This window comes from Patagioenas fasciata, chromosome 9, assembly GCF_037038585.1.
Source record: "Patagioenas fasciata isolate bPatFas1 chromosome 9, bPatFas1.hap1, whole genome shotgun sequence".
Lineage (NCBI taxonomy): Eukaryota > Metazoa > Chordata > Aves > Columbiformes > Columbidae > Patagioenas > Patagioenas fasciata.
In genome coordinates, this window is record NC_092528.1 from 18,087,653 (window position 1) to 18,112,460 (window position 24,808).

The 24,808-nt window shown below is 38.2% G+C and overlaps 1 protein-coding gene across 1 annotated transcript; it reads left to right on the forward strand.

Moving 5' to 3' along the window:
- The first annotated feature begins 3,472 nt into the window (after nucleotides 1–3,472).
- CPB1 (carboxypeptidase B1) lies at nucleotides 3,473–22,997 on the forward strand. The gene is made up of 11 exons (XM_071812531.1): nucleotides 3,473–3,543; nucleotides 3,649–3,724; nucleotides 5,384–5,508; nucleotides 7,942–8,041; nucleotides 9,531–9,632; nucleotides 10,357–10,458; nucleotides 12,564–12,674; nucleotides 12,773–12,863; nucleotides 13,382–13,584; nucleotides 21,519–21,603; nucleotides 22,810–22,997. Exons 1-11 carry the CDS (start codon nucleotides 3,473–3,475, stop codon nucleotides 22,995–22,997), a joined length of 1,254 nt encoding a protein of 417 aa, XP_071668632.1.
- Nucleotides 22,998–24,808: the final 1,811 nt, after the last annotated feature.

Below are 24,808 nucleotides of genomic sequence, written 5' to 3' on the forward strand. Positions count from 1 at the left end.
TTTCCTCGATACCCTAGATCTCATCACTCCCTTTCTCTCCTCTCCTTATCCAGTTCCTGCTCACATTAGGTAGCACCTTCAAATGTGAATAAATAAATAAATAAAAAGAAAATAGTTACTCATAGCTACCAAAATTGTAGGATATGAGCATGTCCCAGGGCACTAAAGTTGAAAAAGCCTTTGATTAATTTAAAGATATGATATTAATAATATATGAATACAGAGAAAGTACCAAGAAAGATTGGAGCACATGCTGGATAGCAGATTCTGCTGATTCTGGCCTCTTCAAAGTACTCTCAAAGGTCTGCAGAATATATTCAGTAGTAATACTCTTCAAAACTATTACCTTAGCAAACAAATTATGATAAGAGGGTCCCCATAATTCAAATGTGTGGATAGTCTCAGGCACATGTTAGGATTTTGTTTCATTTCATACACAAGCACTGTTAAGATTTGGGCATCCAGGAGTTTCTCACTGGTCTTTTGGAACAAAATAAATATCAAACAATATAAAGAAGATAAATTTGTCAGCCAAGGATTATAAGAACTGACAGTATTTTGTGACTAAAAGATAGCAGACTTTTCAAAATATAGCTCAACAAACTCTTTGATTCAGGAAATCTGTATCTACTGAAACTCCTAGAAAAAAGAGACATTATTTATCCTCAGACTTTTGGACTCAGTTTGATAACAAATGGGATGAAAGGCTTCATAGGATAAAAGATGCTTCTCAAATGCTAACGTTGACGTGTGTTTTTTCCTTTTATCAGTCTGTGGTTAGCCTTCATCAGCTTTTCAAAGTGCAGCAACAGTGTGTTTCTATTCCTAAAACTGAAATAAGAAATTCTTATAAAAATGAATTTCAGCTGGAATATAACCAATTATTAACATGAAAACAGTTTACAGCTCATGTTACTAAGCACAGGGAATACTCTCCGTGAGTGACAACATCATAGAAGGCTTTATTTTTAATCATCAGAAATGCAAACAACTGCAACAAAATTGCAATAGCTGACACATTTTTTCAGTTGTACCCACCTTTAGCATAAGAGAAAATACATCTTCTGAAGGAAATTACTACATTCCTTCCTGATTTTAGCTGGTTTTTGTTACTTTCTTGATTAACAAAATGAAGTTGCCCTTCTCAGTCTTTTCAAAGGTAACACCAACCTCTGCACTCAGTGTAAAGTAGGAAAGGCCAAAATTGGCCCCTCAGCCATGGCCAATTGATGTGCTGTTGGCTTGTAACCAGATGCTAAAAAGAACAGATGGCTTAACCAAATTTAATTTGCTATTTTATTTATCCTTATTTATCCTTATGCTGCCCCATTATCATACAAAACAGAAAAACAAGACAATGTTTAGAGCTAGTTTATGAGCTAATCTGACAAATAACCAGCAATCCTGAGAGGCAAAATGAATCACTTAAGTGAGATTCCAGGTCATCACTGTTTTCTGACCAGTCTGGGATGGAAACAGCAAAGATTGCCCTTAGAAATTATTGTATCAGTAATGCTTGCCAGTTCAGTAGTTGATGGCAGTAATGCTGCATCAGTGATTGTTTGGAGAGAAAAAACCCCATACAATACCCTTCCCCCTTCCCCCACGCCCATCATCTCCAAATGCATGAAAAAGCAAAGAATTTCTTAAAAGTAAACTCAAGCATTGAAATCTGTCAGTCTTCTATTTCCAAGATGCTTCTTTCTCAGTGCTCAACAGGGAATGATGACATCTGCAATTTGTTTGATTACTTCTTGTGATCATTTATTCATTGCCAGATCTGGGCTTGATCATCTCCATATTATTGTCTTAGCAGTGTTCATGGGATCAGATCATTTTATCTCATACTGTAGATCTCATCTTTGTGAAATTAAAACTTCTGAAGACTTTGCAGTATTGTTTTGGCACCCTGTCAGAAAACCCCTGCTGTCATCTGTCTTAGGAGATTTGACTCTAAGTAAGATTATTGCTGGGCAAGAGCCTGCAGTGCTACAAATTAGGTCATTAATTGTAAAGTAAGTTCAAACCCTATAATTTGGCAAAGACAGTTTTGGATAAATAGGCTCCATGCAGTTCTGGATTCTCCCTTTGGGAACATATCATGCATCATATTGTTAAGCATAAACTGCTGCAATTTTGGTACATTGACTTTAAAAATATATTTCTAGGTATCCTGTATATAAGGTTGCTGCAGCTTTACTGGGTTGACTCCAGAGAACCTCATAAAAAAATCAGGTCCAGAGTCTGATGCCACCTTCATTCTTAAAATGGTCACTGACCATTCAAATTTCTGCACCTTGAAACTGCAACTATGTCTTTTAATCTGAGATGAATATATATTAATTTTCAAATAAATTTTCCTATATTATATAATACACATATCTGTAAAGGTCTGCAAAATAGCAGATATGGAGTCAAAGAACATCTTCAAGACTATCTGTGTCTGAACCCCTTTAGTTTGTCTGGTCACTTAGGTATAACAGAAGACAGATCTGAGCTAAAAAAATCCATTCTTTATATATTTATACACTGATATATTTAAAGGCTCCTTGTAGAAAACATCAGTCACCTCAGAACACAGCATCAACAGACAATTAATGTTACATTTAATGCCAAGTACTCATTAATGAAAATTAAATAGATGCAAATGCAGTGATGCAAACACGCTGTTTCTAAGATAGTTTAGGCACAACATGAAAAGTAAAACTAAAAATGCTTTTGTATGACTACATTTAATTTGATCTTCTTGGCCTACATGTAATGGCCACAGCAGTGCTTAAGTTAAAAGATACCTACCTCTGATCCTTACATGATTGAAGTAGAGAATGTGCAAGAATCAATCAAAGTATTACATGGAGTATATGTACAATTCTACCACGACTAGAAATTTCTAGACTCTCGGTTCTGCAGACACTTGACTTACTCATAAGTGTCAGTGAAGTGACTGAGCAAAGAACCAGTTCAGTACTTTTCTTCTGTGTTGGGAAAAAAAAATAATTGATACATCCCAATCGCATTTCCTCTTCCTTTGTCAGAGTCAGCCCCATATTATTCAGGAAGAGGGACAATGGTGTGTGATTAAGACCAGTCAACATCTGATAGACATCTATCATTACATAAAGTATTATAAAGATTGTAATGCAGCAAAAGATGATTTTTTAAAAAGTAAAATTTAATCAAAATTCACACACAACAGACAAGAACAAAATAAATTACATTCACTTCTCCTATCAAGAGTTTACCCAGCTCAGGTAGCAAGATTCTTTAGCCAGCCCCCCTTGAGACTTTCAGCTGTTTTCACAGGTGTGCAGTAAAGCACACATTATAAATAGTATACAAATAAAGCAAGGCCAATGGAATAATCCATCAGTTGATCAGCGCGCTGTTCTGGTGTATAATGGTTAAAAAGCAGGACAGAACAGGTTATAAAAGCAGCACAGAAGTGAAAACCTGTGTTTTTTCTTTCGAAAAAATGTGGGCACTCTTGTTTCTCATAGGTGCTGCAGCTGTTTCTGCTGACCTGCAGGATCTTGCCTATGATGGGTAAGAACAGACATCAAGTTTTATATTTGCACAATTTCTGCTGCATGAGCAAAAACCTCTCAATTGACTTACCTGTTTTAAATTCAATCTTTTCTCCCATTTCAGGCAGAAGGTGTTTCGTGTGTTTCCACAGAATGATGAGCAGGTGGGAATCATCAAGTCCCTTTACAGAGACATGCAGGTAAATAACTTGGGAAAGGGGGTATATTGCATTTGAAAGGAACGTTTCTCCTTTTGTTCAACTAACATATATCTTAAAAAAAAAAAAAAAGAAAAAGAAATCATGCTACTGAATTAAAGACCTAATCTTGATTCCATTCAAGTCAGCTGAAGTGTTTCTTCAGAAGGAACAGGACAAGGTGATAAAGCAAGAGCTCTACAAATACATTCCAATACCTTCCTTGAAAGTCTGGTTAACCCAGCCTGAATATCAAAGTGCCTATCAGAATTTCATAAGACAATAAATTAATCTGAAATGCTGTATTCAGTGTGGGGTGATTTCAATAATGTATTAGATAAAACATGGAAATTGCAACTACCAGAACTTTCACTATTATAGGCAAAACATTTTGCTCATGTAAATAATCTAAAAATATGTACTCCCAACAAATTGAACTTGTCTTTGGCTTCTAGGCTCTTATGTCATCTTTTCTTCTCTGACTTTCCTTTAAATCGTCCTTTCCAACCAAGCTGCATGTTTCTTACTGACCTTGATGTAGATATATGATGACACAATGACATGAGAAAAAACAATAACGACAGCAAATGTGTTTTCAATATTTCTCTTCAGCTTTGATGTTGTAAAATAGCTGTTGGTGAACAAGACACCATTATCTGTAGGATGAAAGGATGGTATTTTTAACGGGGTACAGATGTGGAGAACTATCATAAACAGGCTGAAACCGTAGAATGCTGAAACAGTATTTTGTAGAAGAATATGCTGTTGTATGGTTGTGCCAATATTAAGAAAATTAATGTATTATGCTTGCTTTTAAGTGTAGTACAAAGGGATTGTTTTTTTTTCTTTTAAGCAAAGATCCCTGAACTACCACTGTTATACAAAGCAATGAGTCAGGACTGATGTAGTAGTGTAACCTGGAATAGTCATCTCCCTTGAAGACACATAGTTTGTGAATATGCCCACCAGCCCAAATTTCCCTTACGTTCAGGAGACAAAAGGCTAAAAAGGCATTAATTAGGTTGTCAAACCAGTTTTACGTTCATTGGTCTTTAATAGGATGTTAAATGCATAAGTCCTGAAGATGACTTTAGCAAAAAATATGTGAAATCTTAATAGTAATAGCACTGTTGTTTATCCACCCTGAAGTAAACTTTCCCTGAAGGCACAGGTTCCTCATACCAAGTTCAGTGATCTGAGTCTTAAAAGCATTCATACAGACAACAGTCTTCCCCAGCTGATTTATGCGAAGTATTTATATAGTGTCCCCCTGCTACAGTCAGAAGTTTGTTTTTGTCTAATGCGTATAGGCAAAAACCTCCAATAAAATATGTACAAAGAACTAAAGTTGTAAAGACTGTTATAATATGCACAAGGCTGTATCCACTTAGATACTGTAGAATACTTGGCATTTCTGAAACTGTCACTGACATCTCCAGAATTCTGTTATATAAATTGCAGGGCCTCATAAAATCATCTTGATCAATCTCCAGTTAAAATTTACATTGATACTTCCGGCAAGGAAGGGTGGGTCAGTGTAATAGGATAGAAATTAAATTTGATATTTTAATCACAATCAGCATCACCACCATGCATACACTCACCTAAAAATCACAGCCTTGTGTGTATATTTATTTATATGTTTATTTGGTCTTCTTTCAGGTTGACCTTTGGAAACCAGACTCTGTCACACTCCTAAAGTCAAAAAGGCAAGCTGATTTCCGAGTTGAAGCTGACAAGTCTGCTGAAGTTGAAGAACTTTTGAAAAAAAGTGGAATGGAGTATAGGTAAGTTTGTTCTCACTATTGTATTTTGAATAGAAGATGATTAAATACTGGGGGTATGTGTTCTATCTTTTCATATTGGTCAGCTGATCTTTCTGTCACAAACTTCATCCCTCTTGTGGATGCCTCTGCTGAGTTCATCTTTCTTATGACAGTTCCAATGGACTGTAACTGCTCTGTGTTAACCGGGTGAGGTGAAATGTTGATAGGGGTATGAGTTGGAAGCAAATACTTACTACCAGGAATTTCCCTGAGGTGAAAGCTCACTGCGGTACAGATGGGTGAAGTGCAGAAGAGACAAAAAAGATCTCCCGCTAAAGACAAAATGCAACAAAGGTCTAGAAAAAGCCAGAATGTACAGCGGATGTGTTTGCACGATAGTATCAGGAAACTGAAACCAGAAAATGAGCCCCCAGGGCCAGCATGAGAGGCTCCCCACTGATTTGTCTAAGCTGCAGAACAATAGCAAGAGGGGCAGAAAACCCAGCTGGTGACAAAGAGAAGACAGTTGCCAGGTGAAGGGCCAAGGGAGTGGGGAGAATAGATTCCCAGGACAGCCTTGGGCTTACTCAAGTCACAGAGCAGATCCATGGCAATGATTTCTCCAAAGAGAAAGCTCTTAATTGGCTAAAATATTTTGTAAGTATATTATCCAGAAATAAGAAAGCCCTGAATTTCTGTGACTGAATACAACTGTAGCATAAGTGGAGTGAAGAGACCACACTGTCACGTTACATTTGCCTGAGAATGGAAGCATTGTAGTGAGTAGCACTAATAGGACGGTAAGGGGAAAAGAGCAGGACCAGGCAAGTGCTTATACTTCATACCTTTCAGTCAATATACAAGCATTAACCAAGGATGAGAAGTTGACATTGGGCTGGAGTGGAGTGAGACTGTCTGTTTCATTGCTCCTTTAGCTCCACTTGAGCATTGCAAGTTGGCTCAGCCAATCTTGATTATCAGGCTTTTTCCATGTGTAAGGGATAGTCTGTCAACATCATGTACTCAGACACTGAAAGTCAGTGTTAATTGATCAAATTCTCATTACTTCATTTGGCTGAGTGAATAGTTTTTGTCTCTCAGCCCCATTGTTGTTGCCATCAGACCAAACTCCTTCCTGGACACCACACAGTTCTCATGAAACATAAATTTTATGATCTGCTAAATCTAAGGATAATCCAACCGTAAACTTACTGGCCTCATGTTAACCACGTCTGATTTGGATGCTGCTGGGGGAACACAATCTAGAAACACTCTGGAAGAAATTGTTTTCAGTAATGCCACAGCCCACATACAGCACAGAAATCCAGTCTTGGGGGAATTTCCTCTTTGGCAAAGGAGGAGTTACTCTACATGTGTTAGTTTTTCCTATAATATTTATGAACTCCCTCAGGTCCATGCACAAATCTTTTGATTGCAACAAAGGCCACAGTCTCTAGAAGATGTCCCTGACAAACTCCAGTGGAGCGTCCTTGTGACAGCCCAAGCTGTTACAATTCGTTTGAAGTATCTTTGCAATGCCACGACATCATGTCAGTGTAGCCATTTGCACCCTTTGTTCTGAAGGCTGGTGGTGCTTCACAAACTGGCCTCACGCTCTTCTATTCAAATCACAAATTATCAAGGACATATTCTGCATGAGTAAGATTTGTAAAAATGTTAAGACAAGCACTGGAAAAACAAGAGGACTTTGATAGCCAAGGTTGAAGTATAAGCAAAATGTCCTCAAGAGTATGCTCAATGATGAGTTGTGCTTTTGTGTCAGCCCCAGGGAAAGCCAAACAGGAGAGACTCAACCAATCCAGACAGGGTCCTGGGGTTTTCTTGCCATTTTGTGTTCTACTTTAATAGCCCACCTCACATGCAGTCAGGTAGCCTGGAAGATGGATAATGCCACCTGCAACAGAGCTGTCAAACCACACCTCAACTTCAGGAGCTTGCTTTTACAAATAATTTAATCAGGCAAACTTCTCTGGGCTGCTTCATGGAGGTGTCATGTTGCTGCAGCCTACCTGTCCTCCAGTGCCCTAAGTTCAAGAGACGGCCCTTTTCCCACAGAGGCAAAGGCAATCTGGCAACACCAGGACAGCCCAGAGCTCATTTTCTACACACTCTCTGTCTCAGCATTGCCATTCTTCTTAAAGCAGACTGTTGCTGCCCTGAAAGTTTGTTAGTATACGAGTAAGTGAGCAGGTTCTAATTAAGAGAAAGCTATTGTTCCCTGATCATTCTCACTGCGAGGTTGAGGCAGGAAATAGGTTGAAACTTGAACCTAACATATCATATTTTCAAATGCATGAACTGACCCCGCAACATTTCACTTCACAATTCATGTGGCCTGAATTCCAGGAAGACCCTGAAACGCTACCAGGTGTTTACTTTCCTGCTAGCAAATGGTATGTTTCTCTTTACACTTTTTGTGGTGCCTTATTGCAGAGTTCTGATCGACAACCTGCAGGCTGCACTGCATGCCCAGTTTGACAACAAGGCTCGTACCACCGGACACAGCTATGAAAAATACAACGACTGGGAAACGGTAAAGTCTAGAAGTTTGCCACTTTATCAGCTGGGTACCATTGCCTCTGTAGTTGAAATGGTTCTGATGTGCCTCCAGCCTTCTTCCCTTTCCCTCTTCTGTTTCATCCATTGCTCCATCCATTATTAAGATAACTCCTTCTCCAAACTGTCCTTCCTCTTCTCCTTTATTGCTCATTACCAAGTTGATCTATCTAACCTATTCTTCTACATCTGTTTCTTCTATTTCTGCTCTTAGTGCTGCATAGAAACGTTGGCAGAAACACAATGGCTAAGCTGACATGCTTCACTGCTGGCTTGCTCTTTCCTTTTCATTCCTTGTCCCATCTCCTCCACTAAAAATGTTGGTTCCATTCCCTGCCTCAATTCTAGCTCTTCATCTTCCACCATATGCTCTCCCTTCCTTCCACCTTTTTTCACAGCCATGCTTAATTTTCCTGACACATAATACTGACCATGTCACTCTTCACATCTTTACAGTGGCTGCTTATCATCCATTGCACCAGTTCTTATACTTAAAAGTATGACAATCTCCCTTTCCTGTCTTTCCTTACAAAAATCTTTCATTTTTGTGCCAATCATTGCCCACTAGGCACCTGTTACATTTTCAAACAAGAAAATGTGTACTTTCTCTCCAGGTGGTATCTATAGACCATATACAGAACTAATCCATTTTCTTCCATCAGAACTATCCTAAGGGAAAAAAAATCTCCATTTACAAGGCTATTTAAAAATAAGAACAAAACCTCCTCTGACTCTGCAAAGGTTATAGGCATGCAAAAAAACACCAACATCCATAATGTCACCCATTATTTCTAGTATTTCCTTGCCAGTTTGTCTACATCTGTATGCTGCTTCCTGCCTTCCTCTTAGTTCCTAGATAGCTCTTTGGGCATTAAACCCTTTATGAGTGGATGTGATGACTTTTTGTGAGCTTCTGAAGGCATCTGTAACAAAGGGACTCTGCTCAAAAATTAAGATGATAAAGACTATTATTACTTCCCTTGATGATACATAGAATGAAGGCAAAATTCTTTCTTTTGTACTTGGCATTGTTTGGCTGTTCCTACAAATCCATGTTCAGCACTTCTGTCAGTAATTCAAGAATGATAATGAATAAAAGAGCCATGAAACTGAAAAACATTACAACATGTAGAAGATTCAAGACTTTCAATCTACTTAACAAAAAAATCAGTTTCTTTTCTTAAGAGAGTTTAAAAGGTGACAAGGTCATAACTAATACAGGGTCAGCATTCAAAGGGCTTTATAATCCACCAGCCATACTCCAATGATGGTTTTAGATAAATTCATACTAGAAAATCTTAATTCAGACACATAGCTCTAGTACAAGTAGGAATTAACACTTGGATATCTACAAACTGTATTAAGGATTAGACGCTCAGAAGAACCATTCTGGCTTGAAATCTGTGAATTAATTAGTCTGGACCTGAGGAACAGACATCAGTAAATTTAATCTCCTTATTAAACAGATTGCTGCTTGGACTGCCAATATTGCTGCTCAGTACCCAAACCTTGTCTCTCGCAGTGTAATTGGGGAAACATATGAAGGACGGTCAATGTACCTTCTCAAAGTAAGTGCTCTGATTTCTTTGTTTCAGACCTTTCCTCTAGTAACCTCCACAAGATAGTAATATACATTTTGCAGAAAATCTAATACCTTTTGTTTACTACTACTCTGCTTTTTTAATTTATTTTTTTTAAAGGGGCATAGTGAATTATTAGAAGTTCAGACATATCAATGTAACCACACTCCTGACAGCTATTTGAATGATCATCTACCTTGATGTTCTCTCAATCTGTTATTTTAAAACCCATTTAGTCTAAAGGGATCTATAAATGTCAGTCTCTCTAGCAATAGGCATCAAATTTGTATTTTCATCATATATACATTTTTGGCATAGCTCTTATGAATAAATAAGATATGATGACTTAAATAAAGATGAAAGTGTTAGGATTACTTGCCCAAAAATTGCATAAGCATTTACAATATCATTCAAGCAAAGATCAACTTTTAGAGACACTACAGGAAATAAATCAACAGTGCAGAATAATAAAATAATTGTGGGGGGAAGCTTATCTACATTAATAAAACTGAAATTATTATTAAGAGTCTATTGTTTTAGATTGAATATCATGGGTTCAGCTGCAGCTGAGAGCGCTGCATAGATTTCCATTTAACAAGCAATGCTATATTTTTATGAAGTTTGACTTTTTAGGTCAGCAAGCTGAATGACTTGTTCTGCATAGAAATTATTTTGTTCAAGACCTGGTTTTCTTGTTTTATTTTTTTCCCAGGTAGGAAAAAGTGGTGAAAATAAGAAGGCCATCTTTATTGATTGTGGTTTCCATGCAAGAGAGTGGATCAGTCCTGCTTTCTGCCAGTGGTTTGTGAAAGAAGTCAGTAAGCTTAATGATAAAAAAATATTTCACAATATGAAAGTGTGTTTAAGAAAATCTAAAGTGAGCAGCAAGAGCTGAGGCCACTGCAGGTTGTCTTTTTACCTCTCTATATCTGTCACATATCCCTTTTCTCACCTCAGATGGTTAGGGTATAACTGCTTACCAACCTAATGGTTGGACCTGTGATCTTTCAGCAGCTTAAGACTACCTAAAAAGGTGTATGAGGTACTGACAACGAAAAGGGTTACTTACACAGTCTGTAAATTCCTTTTTGCACCTGTAGTCACAGGAAGGTGAGAGACAAGCAAACAGGTCTAGTAACACAGCTAAGCACAGAGTGCACTGGGGAAATGTAGCCAAGAGAGAAGGAAGACTACAAATGAAATTCCTTGAGCTCCACTCAGAAAAGGGAAATGCATATTCCTCCCTTTGAGCTACCGCTTTGAGTTGTACAGAATAGTTTCTAAAATATGAAACCTTATTCAGGAAAGAGCTGCACAGGTTAAATTAGCTTCACTTCAGGCTGGGATACTTTAGACCTTGAATTTTATCTCATTTGCCTTCTCCTCACCACCAATATAAAGTAGATGTAAGTTATCAAATGCTGCAGAGTCTTCTCTACAGAGAAGAGACATATTCCCCCTCAGCGGGGGGGGTGGTCAATCAATTTGGCAGAACAACTCACTGATTGAACCTCAAACTTTGTAAGAATTCCTGTTTGAAATTTTAAAAACAAACAAACAAACCCAAACAAACAAACAAAACACCAAACAGAAGCAGCAGCTGGGATTTAAAACCCAAGTAAAGGAAAGCCAAAGCACTGAGTGAGCCACGCTGGCAGAGGCATTGGTGGCAAGTACAATCTCAGTCTTATCAGCCAGCCACAGCCATGCGGGTTTGTGTAGGGAGCAGTGGAAATTGAAAGTGACATCTCAGCGCAGTCAAAGGGAGTGTGATTTCATTAGCTCCTCATAAGGCTGCAGACAGTATGTGCTGCCATTTTTCGCTTAGCAATTCGCGTCACTACAGCTGTCATTTGCACCGTCTGGCCACTTAATTCATGGGTGTACCTGACACCAGCAGTGGCTCTGCTCAAGTGGGTCCAGGTGTGGAGAAGTGCTTTAAAAGCACAGCCCTCTAAGCATCATCAGTGGTTCCCTTGGGATTGCTCCTAGATGTAAAAGTAAAAAAACCCCAAAACCTAGAGAAAAGCATGAGCAAGCAGCAGAAAAAAAAAAATTAAAAAAAAGGACAAAGTATGTTCTAGCAATCTGAAACTTCTTTTCTAGATTCTACATCCAACCTTCCACTTGCTGCAGGCCAAAGCTGCCTTTCTGCATTGCATTGCTCCCTGTGTTGTCCTTTATGTTTGTGTAAAGGAAACATGAGTGCAACATATTTCTTATAGCAAATTTTCATGATCATTGCATGGTCCCTCAACTCTGATATAAATCTGTGAGCAGGCATACAATGTGCCAGGCCATGAACAATCATGATATACAGGTTTACAGTAGGAGTTCTTGTGTCTTTCTTTCAATGTATGTGCATGAAAAAGTGCGGGGAAAAATCTGCTTCCCTATGAATACGTGCATCCACAACATTATGACTGGAAATGTATAAGGACATTCCCTGGAAATATTCTCTACGGTTTTGATTATTGATGACAATTATTTGCACAACAGGTATAAAAAGTGGGAATAATGATTTTTCCTTCTCACATAGAATATACCCAAACCGCTAAGGTGACAGGATGTAGTTAGAATATATGGACAGGAACTTCGCTCTGTCTGCAAACAAGAAGCTAGTAGATAGAAATCTCTTTCCAGTGATTCATTATCCTGTTCAAAAATCAGCATTGTTTTACCATATAATTTATCTACCAAAATGAGACGGCTTTCTAACAGCAGCATGGTTTAGGTCAATGCAAATCCTCAAAGTATATGTAATATCACAGAGCTGCTGCGTGTCATGTGATGGAGTGACCTGGATGACTTTGTCCACCACATTCATTAATTCCTGATCCAGTCCCAGGCCTCTAAGTACACACAGGAGATACAGATCTACAAAGGCATCATCAGCTTTTTCTACTTTTCTCTGACTAGGCTGTTGAGACGTATGGAACAGATACTGTCATGACCAGACTTCTCGACAGCTTGGACTTCTATGTTTTGCCTGTTCTTAATATTGATGGTTACGTTTACACTTGGACAAATGTAAGTACATTCTTGTTTCTCAACAACAGTGTTGCTGGCAAAGACAACTGTTAGAACTTTCTCTTAGTTTTGATCTATGCTTCGTCATTGTATTTCAGGAGCGCATGTGGAGAAAGACACGCTCTAAAAATGCTGGTAGTTCTTGCTATGGTACAGATCCCAACAGGAATTTTAATGCTGGCTGGTGCAGTAAGTGTCTCCTAACAGTAACTGTGAGTGATCATACAGACATGCAATAGCAAAGATGCTTGATTATGGACTTTCCTACCTCATGGTCCAGCTCAAGCTTGAGTGAAGACCACCAGTACAGTACTGTGAGCTTGTGTTCAGTTGTTGGAGCAGTTTTGGGCAAAAAACAGAGTTCAGTTACTAGCATCGTCAATATGGCTACTTCTATGATCGTATCTATGCACACATGTGTGCATAGATACACACACAATTGGATGAGTTCAGAACAGAAACCGAAAGAGTTTCCTTTTGGTCAGTTTCACTCAGTAGAGAGGGTTCTCTTTTGAGTGGTTTCCACTTCTCTGTTTCTAGGAAGCATCCTAGAAATGGGGGAGATATGCAAGGAGAGGACTTTTAAGTACTGAAGCAAATCAAAATCTCAATATCACTTACATAATACAAAAAATAGTGTAACAAGACTCTCCTAACAACCAACTTTTTTTTCAATAGATACTTACAAAATTCACTTTTCTTCTCAGCTCTTGGGGCCTCAAAAAGCGCCTGTGATGCTGACTACTGTGGCTCTGCACCTGAGTCTGAAAAGGAGACCAAGGCTTTGGCTGATTTTATTCGTGAACATCTTTCTACAATCAAGGCATACTTGACGATTCACTCCTATTCCCAGCTGCTGCTGTATCCTTATTCGTACGCTTACAAATTACCATTGAATTCCGATGAACTGGTAAGTCCTTTTGTCATTTTGACCTAATGAAAAGAATAAGTAAAAATCATCACCTGCTATTTAGGTCCATTTAACTTCAAGCAGTTTCTTTAACATCTGGAAAGAACCTGTACAGCCAGTTTTTTAAAATACTTCTGTCTTTCATAGCAAGAACAAGGGAAACCATGATAGCTTCAAGATAGTTCAAGCACAGGGTAAATTTAAGAGCCTTATTTAATTTCCACATACACAATGAATTTGCCAGAAGGTCAGGTTTGTCTTCCAGTCAAGCCATACAGAAATCCACTGTGCCATGCAGCGCGGTTCCATCCTGGCTCGAGAGGTTGCTGTGTACGTAGCTTTAACACAATTCATGGAAACATTATGCCCTGTAAGTCAAGCTAACAGCTTGATAGATTGTAAAAAACTACGAAATGACTGAACTGGTATCATCAACAGCAGACAAGGATTTCTGTCTACCACTTACTACAGAACCTTAGTTCTCACTGAAGTAAAATGGTGAAACTCCTATTGATATGGGTTTAAGACAACAAGGCAGTTTTTCTCAAATGCATGATTAAAACCAATTAGATACAAAACAGGTAAAAAGTTTCAGTTCTGAGGCCTTTCCAAACAGGCCTGGACTCAAAGACACCTTTTAGTTGGAAGAGGAGAGGATGAATGTGGTGGTTTAAAGGACAACAGCTCTTCTATTTACCCTAGAGAAAGGCCCAACCCTAATGCCATTTAAGTAAGATAACAACAGTCTGGAATATATTTTTTCAATCTTTAAAACCAGAGACAGGGTTTAAAACTACTAAACGTTTATAAAAGTTGTAAACATTTTATAAGGCCAAAAATCAACAATCATGAATAATAAAATTACTTCAGTTCTCTGGCGTATTAGCAATTAGAAGCTGTTGGCAGGGAAAACAACATAGCAAAACAAAACAAACAAATCTTGATTCCCCTTTTTTCCTGGATGCAGCCAAAAGTCCAAGGCAACAACACTCTGTGTTGCTCTGCTGTGCAGGTTTGACAGATTTATGAGTGCTCCCAAAGAGATGTCATGATTCTGAAGCACAAATACAAACTGGGGCCAACAATGAAGTTTCTTGTTACATTTTTTGCAGCTTAAAAGAGAGGATGAAATTAAGATGAAGATTTTGTTTTCTTAATTTATATTCCAGAAATTTTCAATTGTAATTATTCCAGGGAACTGTAGTATTTCTTGTGTTCAGTTTTTAAAAAAGCTTTCACACATTGCAGCTCAGTGTAAACTAATAAAACAACACAAAACCCTTGAAGCTGCTTTGTTGTCAAGATCACAAAGTTCCCATGTGTTAAAACTTTGCATGACATTCTGCCCAATTTTTTGAATCAAGAGCAAATGTAATGAAACATGACTAAAAGTACAGCATGTTTCTCACAATGTTAAATGGAAAAAGTTTACACTGAAAGCTCATTATTAAAACAATCCTTAACACTAAGAAATAACCTATGTGCTTTTCTAGGTTTTCCAATTCTTTTATTGGATTAAAATTTTATGTTAGCAACGTTCTAATACACCATAGAATTTAATGAATCACTCATACTAAGGTTCTCAATTTTTTATCAATAAAAACTCTCCTTTCCTGTCATAGAAGACAATGCTGCTATTACCATTCAGCATAAAAAGTTAAATAGCTCAGCAGTGCAGGCTACATATTTCTCTTCAACCATTTGATTTCATTTTGAAAGTTAGCCTTTCCAACAACACTTATTCCTTTATTTTAAATTGGGCACACTAAACCCAGAGAGAGTTCCTTTATTTTCTGCTACAAAACAATCACAAATCTCACCACCATGACAAGGTGACCTTATGAGTGTTTTTCACATCTTAATTAAGGGAAAATATTTCCTCTGTTGGTGATCCCAACAAAAAGACAGCAGGATCCCAGAGGTGCTCAACTTGTGTAGTATCTGATTTTAACAAGGGAAGACTTCTTGCCAAAAATCCTTCTTTTGGAGAATGATATCAGAGTATCACCCAATCCACATTGCCTGTAGTTGGGATGATTTAACAGAAAAGGCTGAATTCACCCCAACGTCAGTGAATTAAACAGAAAGTCAACACTCTCTGGGTCAGGTTTGAAAATGCAGCTTTTGAGATTACTTCAAGTAACTAAAACACATCCATTTAAGCTGTGAATAAAGAAAATTTAAGTTTTTCAATCAATTGTACTTGCTAAATGAGACATCTACAAAAAGAAGTAATATTCTGTATGCCAATTGTTATGTTTCATGTCTAAAAGTTCTGTCTAGATTTAGAATTTAGAAAAATGCTGAAGAATGAGAATCTCAACTTTTAATAGAAATTGTTCGGACAAATAAAAAAATCATAAATCATCTTGCAAATGAAGAAGCAACATTGATAGTGCCATTATCTTATCTTAGATGTTATTTTTACTCTGGCAGATCTAATAAATTAAAGGAAATATAGTTGCAATTTCTTATCTCTGTCAGTGAGCAACTGGACATGTGCTTAAACAAACCCTCACATGTCTGCTTAACATTAACAACATTTTGTTCCATTGTATGCAATTAAAGATAGCATAATACCATAGGGTTTATGCTGCATTCCACAGTTTGAAATAAAGAAGGGCACAAAAATTGAGTAATTTGAGATTAAAGCCACTAAGTCTGCAGAAGAGAAAGATTTAGAGAATACTTGTACCATCCTTTTCTGCAAGTGTACTGAACTGCACCTCAAAAGCGTTTTGTTGTTCACAGCCTCAAGAAATCACCAGAAGGCATAAAACCATCCTGGTTTTTGTTTCTCGGGTAGAACAGGGCACTCACAGAGAATCCCAGTCATCCTTCATGCTCCATTGCATTGCTATAGCAAATCAGAACAGCTTCAAAGTTACCGTAACATACTTTGAGTTGGGGATTAGAACTATCACTCAACCACCCCCAGCTCGGGGGTGTAAAACATTATGGAAGTCACATATGTCTCTTCCTTTCCACAACTTCCCACCCTTCTCCTTAGATGCAAGAGGGTCTCTGAGGATCTCAACCCCACAGCTCACAAGGGTTTTCCTCACATTTTCTCCCTGTATTCAGGGTTGTTGTTTTATTCCCCCTCCCGCCCCCAGGATGTTGCACAAAACTTCCACTGTTATCCAAATAACACTTCAACAACAAAAATAAAAACATCCAAGACAAGAAAATCTAGGTCAGGAATTTCTCAGAAGTTACACAATACTCTTGTGATGACACCCTGAAAGAAAAATGTGCTCCTTTTGGTGAATCACATTTTGCCTGCTTCATAATCCTCTTGACTCATTCTTTCCTACACCCTGGCCTGCTACCCTGCACACGGAATACACACTTGAATCCATCTCCTACAGAGGACAGAAGCATTAGCTTTTCACAACTAAAAAATGTGCTTGGCAAGACCAGTATCTCTCCAAACCTCCAAAAAGTCTTTTGATCTTTATTTTACTATTCACATTTTTGTCCTCTTGCAATAAGGAACTCTGTATTTAATCACACTTTTCATAAACACTTCAGTCCATAATTTTTAATCAGTTCATATTTTGGCCTTTGCTTTCTATTAGGTCACCCTACGCTTTTCTCATTTTCAGCAGAAAAACCTAGATTTATCAGTTCTTGCTTGTATTTGAATTGGCTCTGAACTATGATTTGATAGTGCAGAGGAATGTGCATCGTGCCCTTCCTTCCCAGGTTCCATTCCATCTCTCACTTAAACAAGCTCAGTGTCAAGTACATGTTTACAGCCAGCTCATACTCATTGTCACATTAATGTACGTGTATCATTTCAGTTTGGCAGTCTGCAGAATATTATATTAATTTATCACCCAAGATAATTTTCTAGACACAGGATTTCAGTTTGTATTACTTGAATGCATACCAACCACATTGGTTATTGTTTCAGCTCACCAAAGTTCACCTTCCACATTGAGTCAGTCTAGTATTTAATTTCCTCTTGAGTGCTTAAAACAGGATTTAGTGGAAAGTGGAGATTTGCCCAGAGTCTGTACAGCCTGCAAGAAGTGTGAATTTCAAATATATTGTTTGACCTTGTGAATATCAGTTTGATTATTTAACCTGGTTCCTGAGAGAAGTCTTTTCACTCCTGACTTTATTGCTGAAAGTGTTTAAGATATGTGAAGACCTGTGTGTAAAAATTTTTGAACAGCAAAAATCCTGTTGTCTAGGAGACTCAGACATACCAATGAGGAGTTGCAACCTGTGCTGTGGTTTTATCTGTGCTGTTGCAAACTCCTGTGATTGTACTACTTGTTACAAGTAAATATTAGTGAAGTCAACTGGGAAGCACAAGAAACAGAAGCAGAAAGGCAATGTTTGGAATTGGCTTCGCAGCTCCTCCACCGAGTTTGCCACCGAGTTTGCCTGTACTGACAGCCTTAAAATTGTGAGAAGGATGTTTTTAGTAGCAGCATCTTCAAGATGAAGCTCATGTATGAATGACTGAAAGGCAAGAGTCTCCAACAGGTGTAAGGCATATTCACCTTAACTCAGTCACACTGGAGACCCTCTCACCAGGGATCCATTTCTTAAACGCTCTGTGAGATTGCCACAGAGAAACAGGCTTGCAAAGCAAAAAGAAGCATCATACCCAAGTCCTCCATTTGGCTGGATTCCCAGGACTCTTTGGGGAGATACTTAACTATGAGCAACGACAGAATAGTGAACAAAACTACACATCAGTCATGGACTGAGGGGAGTCTGTTTTTATTGGCAAAACCAGAAGCCTCAGAAGTTTAGCTTCATTTGGACAAAGTTAACTTTGCAAATACCACATTTTCAGACTTTCATTAGAGAGGAAGTTGAGGGCCCCTCAAGTAGCACATGAGACTGAGGCGAAAAATACAGTTTTCAATCTTGGGCAAATCAGTTTGCAGTCCAGTGAGGGAAGGGACCTAGAGGTCCAGTCAATCATTCAAAAGGCTTCTCCAGATCCCTGTCAGACAGTGAAGGCAAAGGGAGTTGTCTACATGCAGCAGCTGCATAAGCAACGTCCCCAAAGGGTTTCCAAACAGCTGCAATTTCCTGGCAAATCTAACCTGATGACACAAGAGTAAAATGAGGGAGATGCTCCCCAAAAATTACCTCTTAACACACAGAAGATGCTTAGCCTGATAATTTATCATGTTAGTTCAAAACTCCAGATGTGCTAAGAGAGGCCAGTAACATATCTTAGATTAAAAGCTCCTAACTAGAAAAAACAGATTTAAAGGTTGTGAATTATGTAAGATAATGGTAACTGAGAACACAGCTCTGCTGTCTCAATGGTCCATGCACTCTGTACACAAGATCAAGTAAAATATTAGTAATTGCTGGGTAAACACAGATGGGTGATTGGTGCAGGGAGCTCTAACTTCTGCTGAAATTATCAGCTCTGTGAGTTCTGCTGCAAGTCAGAAGCTGAAAAGCCATTTCTGCTCCCAGTTACAAGGTATTAATTTGGAGTTATTTCTAGGACTTCAGAGCGCCAGCAAAATTTTCCTTGCAAGAGAAGGAGTCTTAACAGTAAAAAAAACAAAAACAAACAAACCCCAAACAAACCCCAACAATTCAGTTAAGCCAGTTATGCAAAGAGATGTAGAAAAATCCCTCAACAGCAAAGAGTATCCTCAAAGGTCAAAAAGATATCGATGTTTCCCCTTGCAGCTGTTTTCCAAATAACATACAGGCTTGAAAACCCAAACCACTTTTCAAAAACTAAATATCGCTTGTCCTTTTTGAAAATGCTGGGCATTATTTACATCCTTCTGCATAAATCTGCATGTTATTTCCTTTTTACAGATGGTTTTGAAAAATTGTGCTATTTAAAAAAAATCCTCGTATTTTGTATTTATACTCACAAGTATGTACTTATTTTGTATTACTCTTGCTGGTTATATTATATTATTAAGAGGTGACTTTTGTTCAACTTTAGTTGATTTTTTTAAATATATCTTTAGGTTTTGGACTATAAATCTATTAGGAAATCAAAGGTTAGAGTGTCACTTAAAGGAAAAAATCAGATATCAAAACTTCTGATGAAGTTTAATTTCGTAATGAAGTCATAAATGCTCAGTCATGTTTTTCACTTAAAGGGCGTCATTTAAAATACCACCTCGATCTCCAACCTGCAGAGCTTGAGGAACTTGTTTATTTGGATTTCAAGTTCTTAACAGTTGGAAATCTCAACTGGTCTTTCTACAAATGTCTCTTTTTTACAACTTCCTGGCCTATAAAAAAAATCCCTCAGATAAACAAAAGATGACTGAAGAAATTATGGTATCACTAGCAGATAGTAGACTCCAACCTCTACAATTCCCTCAACCTGTGTTAAAAATTATTATGGATTTTAGAAAAATCAGCTTATTACGGGATTTTTTAAAAACCCAACCAAACAAAACCCCAAAACAAACCAAAAAACCCAACCAACAACAAAACAAACAAAAAACAATCCCACCCTACACTCCCTCCCCTCCCCAAAAAACCCCAAACAAACAAACAAACAAACACTGGAGGGAGCCTAGCTCCTGCCATCGCTCTGAATCCAAGATTGTGAAATGCAAAGCAACAACATTCTTCCTACAATTGCTTGTGTTTGGACAATAGAGAGGCCAGAAACAAAACCTCACATTCAGGTACAGCCAGTGGAAGGATAAGCTTCAAATACTCTTTGGTTTGCTTTGTTTAAATATTCTTTATGTGCTAAATGATCACAAATTCCTACAGCAAACTCCCACAATTCTAGGATGTTCAAAATCCAACATTTGTGAATGGGGAAATACTTTAAACTCCGCAACAAACTAGACTGCCAGTGCTAATGCGAGCATATTTTTATGCTGTTTTGTAGAAGTTGAGAAAACTTCCAGCTAAGATTTTCTAAACACATTGTCCAACGTGCCTTTTTGAGTAATTCACAGGAACACTTGAAGCATAAGGATGAACAGAGAATATTTTACAATCTATCTTCCACTGGGAAGTAAGCCAGAGTATAACCTACAGAGAAAGAACAGGCTTGAGGAAATTCCTGGAATTTCAGCCATTCAGCTGCAAGCTATAAAGATATGGCAACCCATTGCTTATTCTTATACTAAACATCTGCTTTCAAAAATCATTCATATTTATCATCTGCTAGTAATAGTTTTCAGGTTTTACTACCAACATGCTGTATAATGAAGAACTGGAAAAGCCACACGTTCCAAAGAAAACTCTGTAATTTTCCTTACTGCAAAGATAAAAAGCTTCAGAGTACTAGTGATGGGCCTGATCCAGCTCCCACTGAAATCAGTGGGAGTTGAATGAGTCCCCCTGTGCATAGGAAATGAATTGAAATTAATGAGACTACATATGGTTCCAGGGTAATTTATGTCTTTTCTGGCTGTTAATATTTATAAGACCTTAATCTGCTTTCACTTGTATCACTGTTCAACTCCACTGACTAAGGTGACTCTACTCTGAATTTATAGCTACAATAGAAGGAAGAGAAAGGCCATTGTATGTTCACAATTTACGCTATTGTTAGTATTCTCTAAGATTCTCTTATCTCTAAGTAAGATACCTAATTTAGTTTAAATCTTGTACAAGTTTCTTCCAAGTATAGCAAATGCTGTTACCTTTTGTCCCCTTACGTACCCAAACCCCACTGCACTCTACAGCAGGCTGTACATGGATGGAGCAACACACAGACTGGACTACACTCCCTGAAATCTTAGAGAACAACCTCTTTACTTATAAGCTCTTTTCACAACAACAGGACAAGCTGAGCCTTGTCAGCTACTGACATCTAGTCATTCTGAGAGGTGAACAACAGTTTTCAAATAAAAACGTCTCAAGCATGGCTTTTCAATTTATTCAACAATCTAGTTGCTTAGATTCACTCAGAAAGCTTCTGAAAATCTGCATTTATCATTCTTATTTGCCTACAGTATTCCATTGCTCGTGCTGCAGCCAAACAGCTGTCCAGTTTGTATAAAACTCAGTATGAATATGGCCCAGGAGCTACAACAATCTGTAAGTACTGACCTAAATATGCTAGCCATCTATATTAAGTGCTACTAAGCCTATTAAATGCAGTTTTCTAGTGACTCTTGCTCCTCTTCCTAAGCAGTCCCCTTTTTTCATCTGTATATACTCAGAGGTATATCTGGAATCTGTCATTTCTAGGATATGGGATGATATATTCCTTAAGGAACCCAGGGAGTGTGTGACCCCCTGGAAAGTAAAGTGATGTGGTAAAGTGTTTAGGAATTCCTGTCCATAGCATGAATTCCTAAATCATATGCAGCTTAGATCAAAACATAAAAATCTTGACCTGAGATTTTTCTACATTTCGAGTATCTCCAGTCAAAATGAAAAGACAATATGAATAATGGCTTCAGCCACTCTAGCAACACAGATAATTATTTCTTTTACTTTGCATTACAGACTGAGAAATGTACTAACTACAATTCCATTCTTCTACCCTTCTTGGGACCCCAGCTGTAAGGGTATGGCCTTTGCAGTGACAAAAGTTGAGCTGAGTATAGTGCATCTAGATTTCTAGAACTTTAATATCTCCTATGCTTAAGATCTCTTCATTTCCTTAAATATGGAAACTAATATCTTTTCACTATTTCTCTTTCCTTAAATAATTTTAAAAACAATTTCTCCTGATGTTAAGAATATTTATGGAGGGTTTTCCTTAACAAATGTTTTGGTGATGCTTAGCAATTCTGGAGGCTCCTTCCTTAGCAAAAGAGACTGACTGCCTTCATTACACCAGAGTACTGGAAAGGGAGGTTACCATTTGCCCAGAAGAAAAAGATGGAGCTGATATCCCAGATCTGTAGTTCTTTGAGATCTGTGTGAACCTCAAAAATCTACGCAGTGAGAGGGTATTTGCTTCTGCTATCACATTTTTCTAAACAACCCCATGCAGCATGCCATCCTCCTGTTGCCCACACATTCCTCCTCTGGTCTCCCCACAATATTGATAAGGAGGGAGCAGTTTATCTTGTTTACATTTGCCTGTGTGCATCAGCTAGAAGGAAGCTTGCAAATGGCCTAAAATCACAGAAGCTTTTCCATGAGCAGGAGAAACAAATCAATTCACTGAATATGCCTTTTTATGTGTCCTTTCTGCATTTCTGGTTACGTGACTTGACTCCAAAGTACATCACATTTCAATGCGTAGCCACACTTTTCCAGTTAAGCTTTACTTTGTTTCTTTATCAACAGATCCTGCTTCAGGGGGCTCTGACGACTGGGCTTATGATGCAGGCATCAAGTACTCTTTCACTTTTGAGCTCCGAGACACGGGTAGATACGGTTTTCTTCTCCCTGAATCTCAGATAAAGCCAACCAGTGAAGAGACTCTCCTTGCTGTTAAATACATTGCCGAGTATGTCCTTGACCACTTGTATTAGAATGGAATCCTAAAAACTATTAAAGAAAATTTTATTCAGAGATGTTCTCCTTTTTATTGTTCCCTAACAATAGGTTTTTATCTCTCTGTACTTAATGTTTTCAGTCATGTTCTTAGTTCATCGTAGGTCAATAAAACTACAAGTTTGTCAAAATAAATTATATCTTTTACAAAGGCAACTACTTGCAGGGGGACTAAAAAGAAACAGAACAAGAAGCTTAATCAATGTAAGGTAAAGGTTGCCTTAATGATTAAAATTGTCTTTACACAGAGCAAACAGGCAAAGTATTAGAACCCATACAGCCTGAATGCTGAACAGTATGAGAACAGGCAGGTGCTTCATATCAATGCAATTTCATCCAGCCATTCATTGTCTTAATGGCAGCAGTAGCAAGGAAAAGTTCACATCTCATACTTTCACAATCATGTGGACTGTGATATGCTCTTGTGAATTTTCCCAAAACCCACCCTGGATTTGCCCCGTCACTGAAAACTAGTTTGGATCTAAGGTCACTGCTAGTCTGATCTGAACTCAGTGCTGAAGCTTATAATCACTATTAGTTTTACAGATCAAGACTTGACACAAATCATGCTATAAACTACCCCGCATTTAAGGCTCTCATGCTCACTACAGTAGCATTTCTCAAAATATTCTCAGAGTCCTGGTACTTCCTGGGGCCCCACATGTTCCTACTGTCCTGAGCGGAAGAACCATAAACCACCATAAAGACTAAGTCTGGTGATAAATGATTAACTGTTTCTTTCATGAGAAGCTGTAAAGAATTATCCCCTCACAATCAATTTTCTGTCCAGGTAATGGGGGTCTGATTGGGTCAGAGTGTGTGGGAGTGATAAATAGCCACTCTGGGCAGCTTTCTCCTGCAGCTGCAGAAAATGTGTTTGGCATTTATTAATGCGGTTTGGAACTTGGCTAATATGGGACATACTCTGCAGAAAGATGGGGAAAAACCTTATGTCAACACAGAACCTGGCTGATCTCCCTGCCATTGCCAGAAGCTCTGAACAGAGATTTCTGCTGTCCCTTGACGCGCCTGGAATTAGCACTACTTCTGGCAGGACCCGAGCTGATGCACTCAAAACAGAATGCAAAACGCATCTTACAGAGCAAATGGTTCTTGCAAGAAAATCACCAGTTTCAGACCTGTCAAAAACTAAGTGTTCTCCTTTTTAACCTCTTCTCTGTGGAGGGGAACTGAAAGACAAGGTCCCATTTAAAATTACTTTCATTTATATAGGTAAGAAAAAGAAAGGAACGCAGTCGCTAGCCCACTCCAATTAGCATGGCAGCAGTTGGATGAAACTAGTCCTCACACACGACTGATCCATCTGCTCTTGATCCCTGGTGAAACTGAACCCATGTGTGAAAGTAGCACAGACTGGTAAAAAGACGTCATTCTGTTTTGCAACAGAAGTTGGGGAGAAGGATAATCAACAGTACTAAGAATAGCACAGGATGCAAACAGAACATACTGGCCAGAGCCAAAGGGCAAGAAAATAAATTTTTCAGAATATAAAAGATTTTGGCTTATTTTAACTAAGTATTAACAACCACCCAGGGACCATCCTGAGTATAACTGTATTATCTGGGAATATATCATAGGCCTCACACCAACTGCAAGGTGAATTGTTGATACTCAGCACTGTTCTAGGAAGGTCTTTGTAGGGCTGCAGGCAACCAAACACACAACAAATACAGTTGAGGGGTAGGTTGATGGCACCCAGAAGCTCCAATAGTGTTAGGGTTACCACAGTTTACTTAAAACTGTGACTCCAAGGCAGAATATGGCACTC

What these genes read in the sequence shown, in the direction of transcription:
- CPB1 (XM_071812531.1), top strand. Translation starts at nt 3,473, where the DNA reads ATGTGGGCACTCTTGTTTCTCATAGGTGCTGCAGCTGTTTCTGCTGAC. An exon ending in AATACAACGACTGGGAAACG is followed by an intron (nt 8,042 to 9,530) that starts GTAAAGTCTAGA and finishes CTTATTAAACAG; the next exon opens with ATTGCTGCTTGGACTGCCAA. An exon ending in TTTTAATGCTGGCTGGTGCA is followed by an intron (nt 12,864 to 13,381) that starts GTAAGTGTCTCC and finishes TTTTCTTCTCAG; the next exon opens with CTCTTGGGGCCTCAAAAAGC.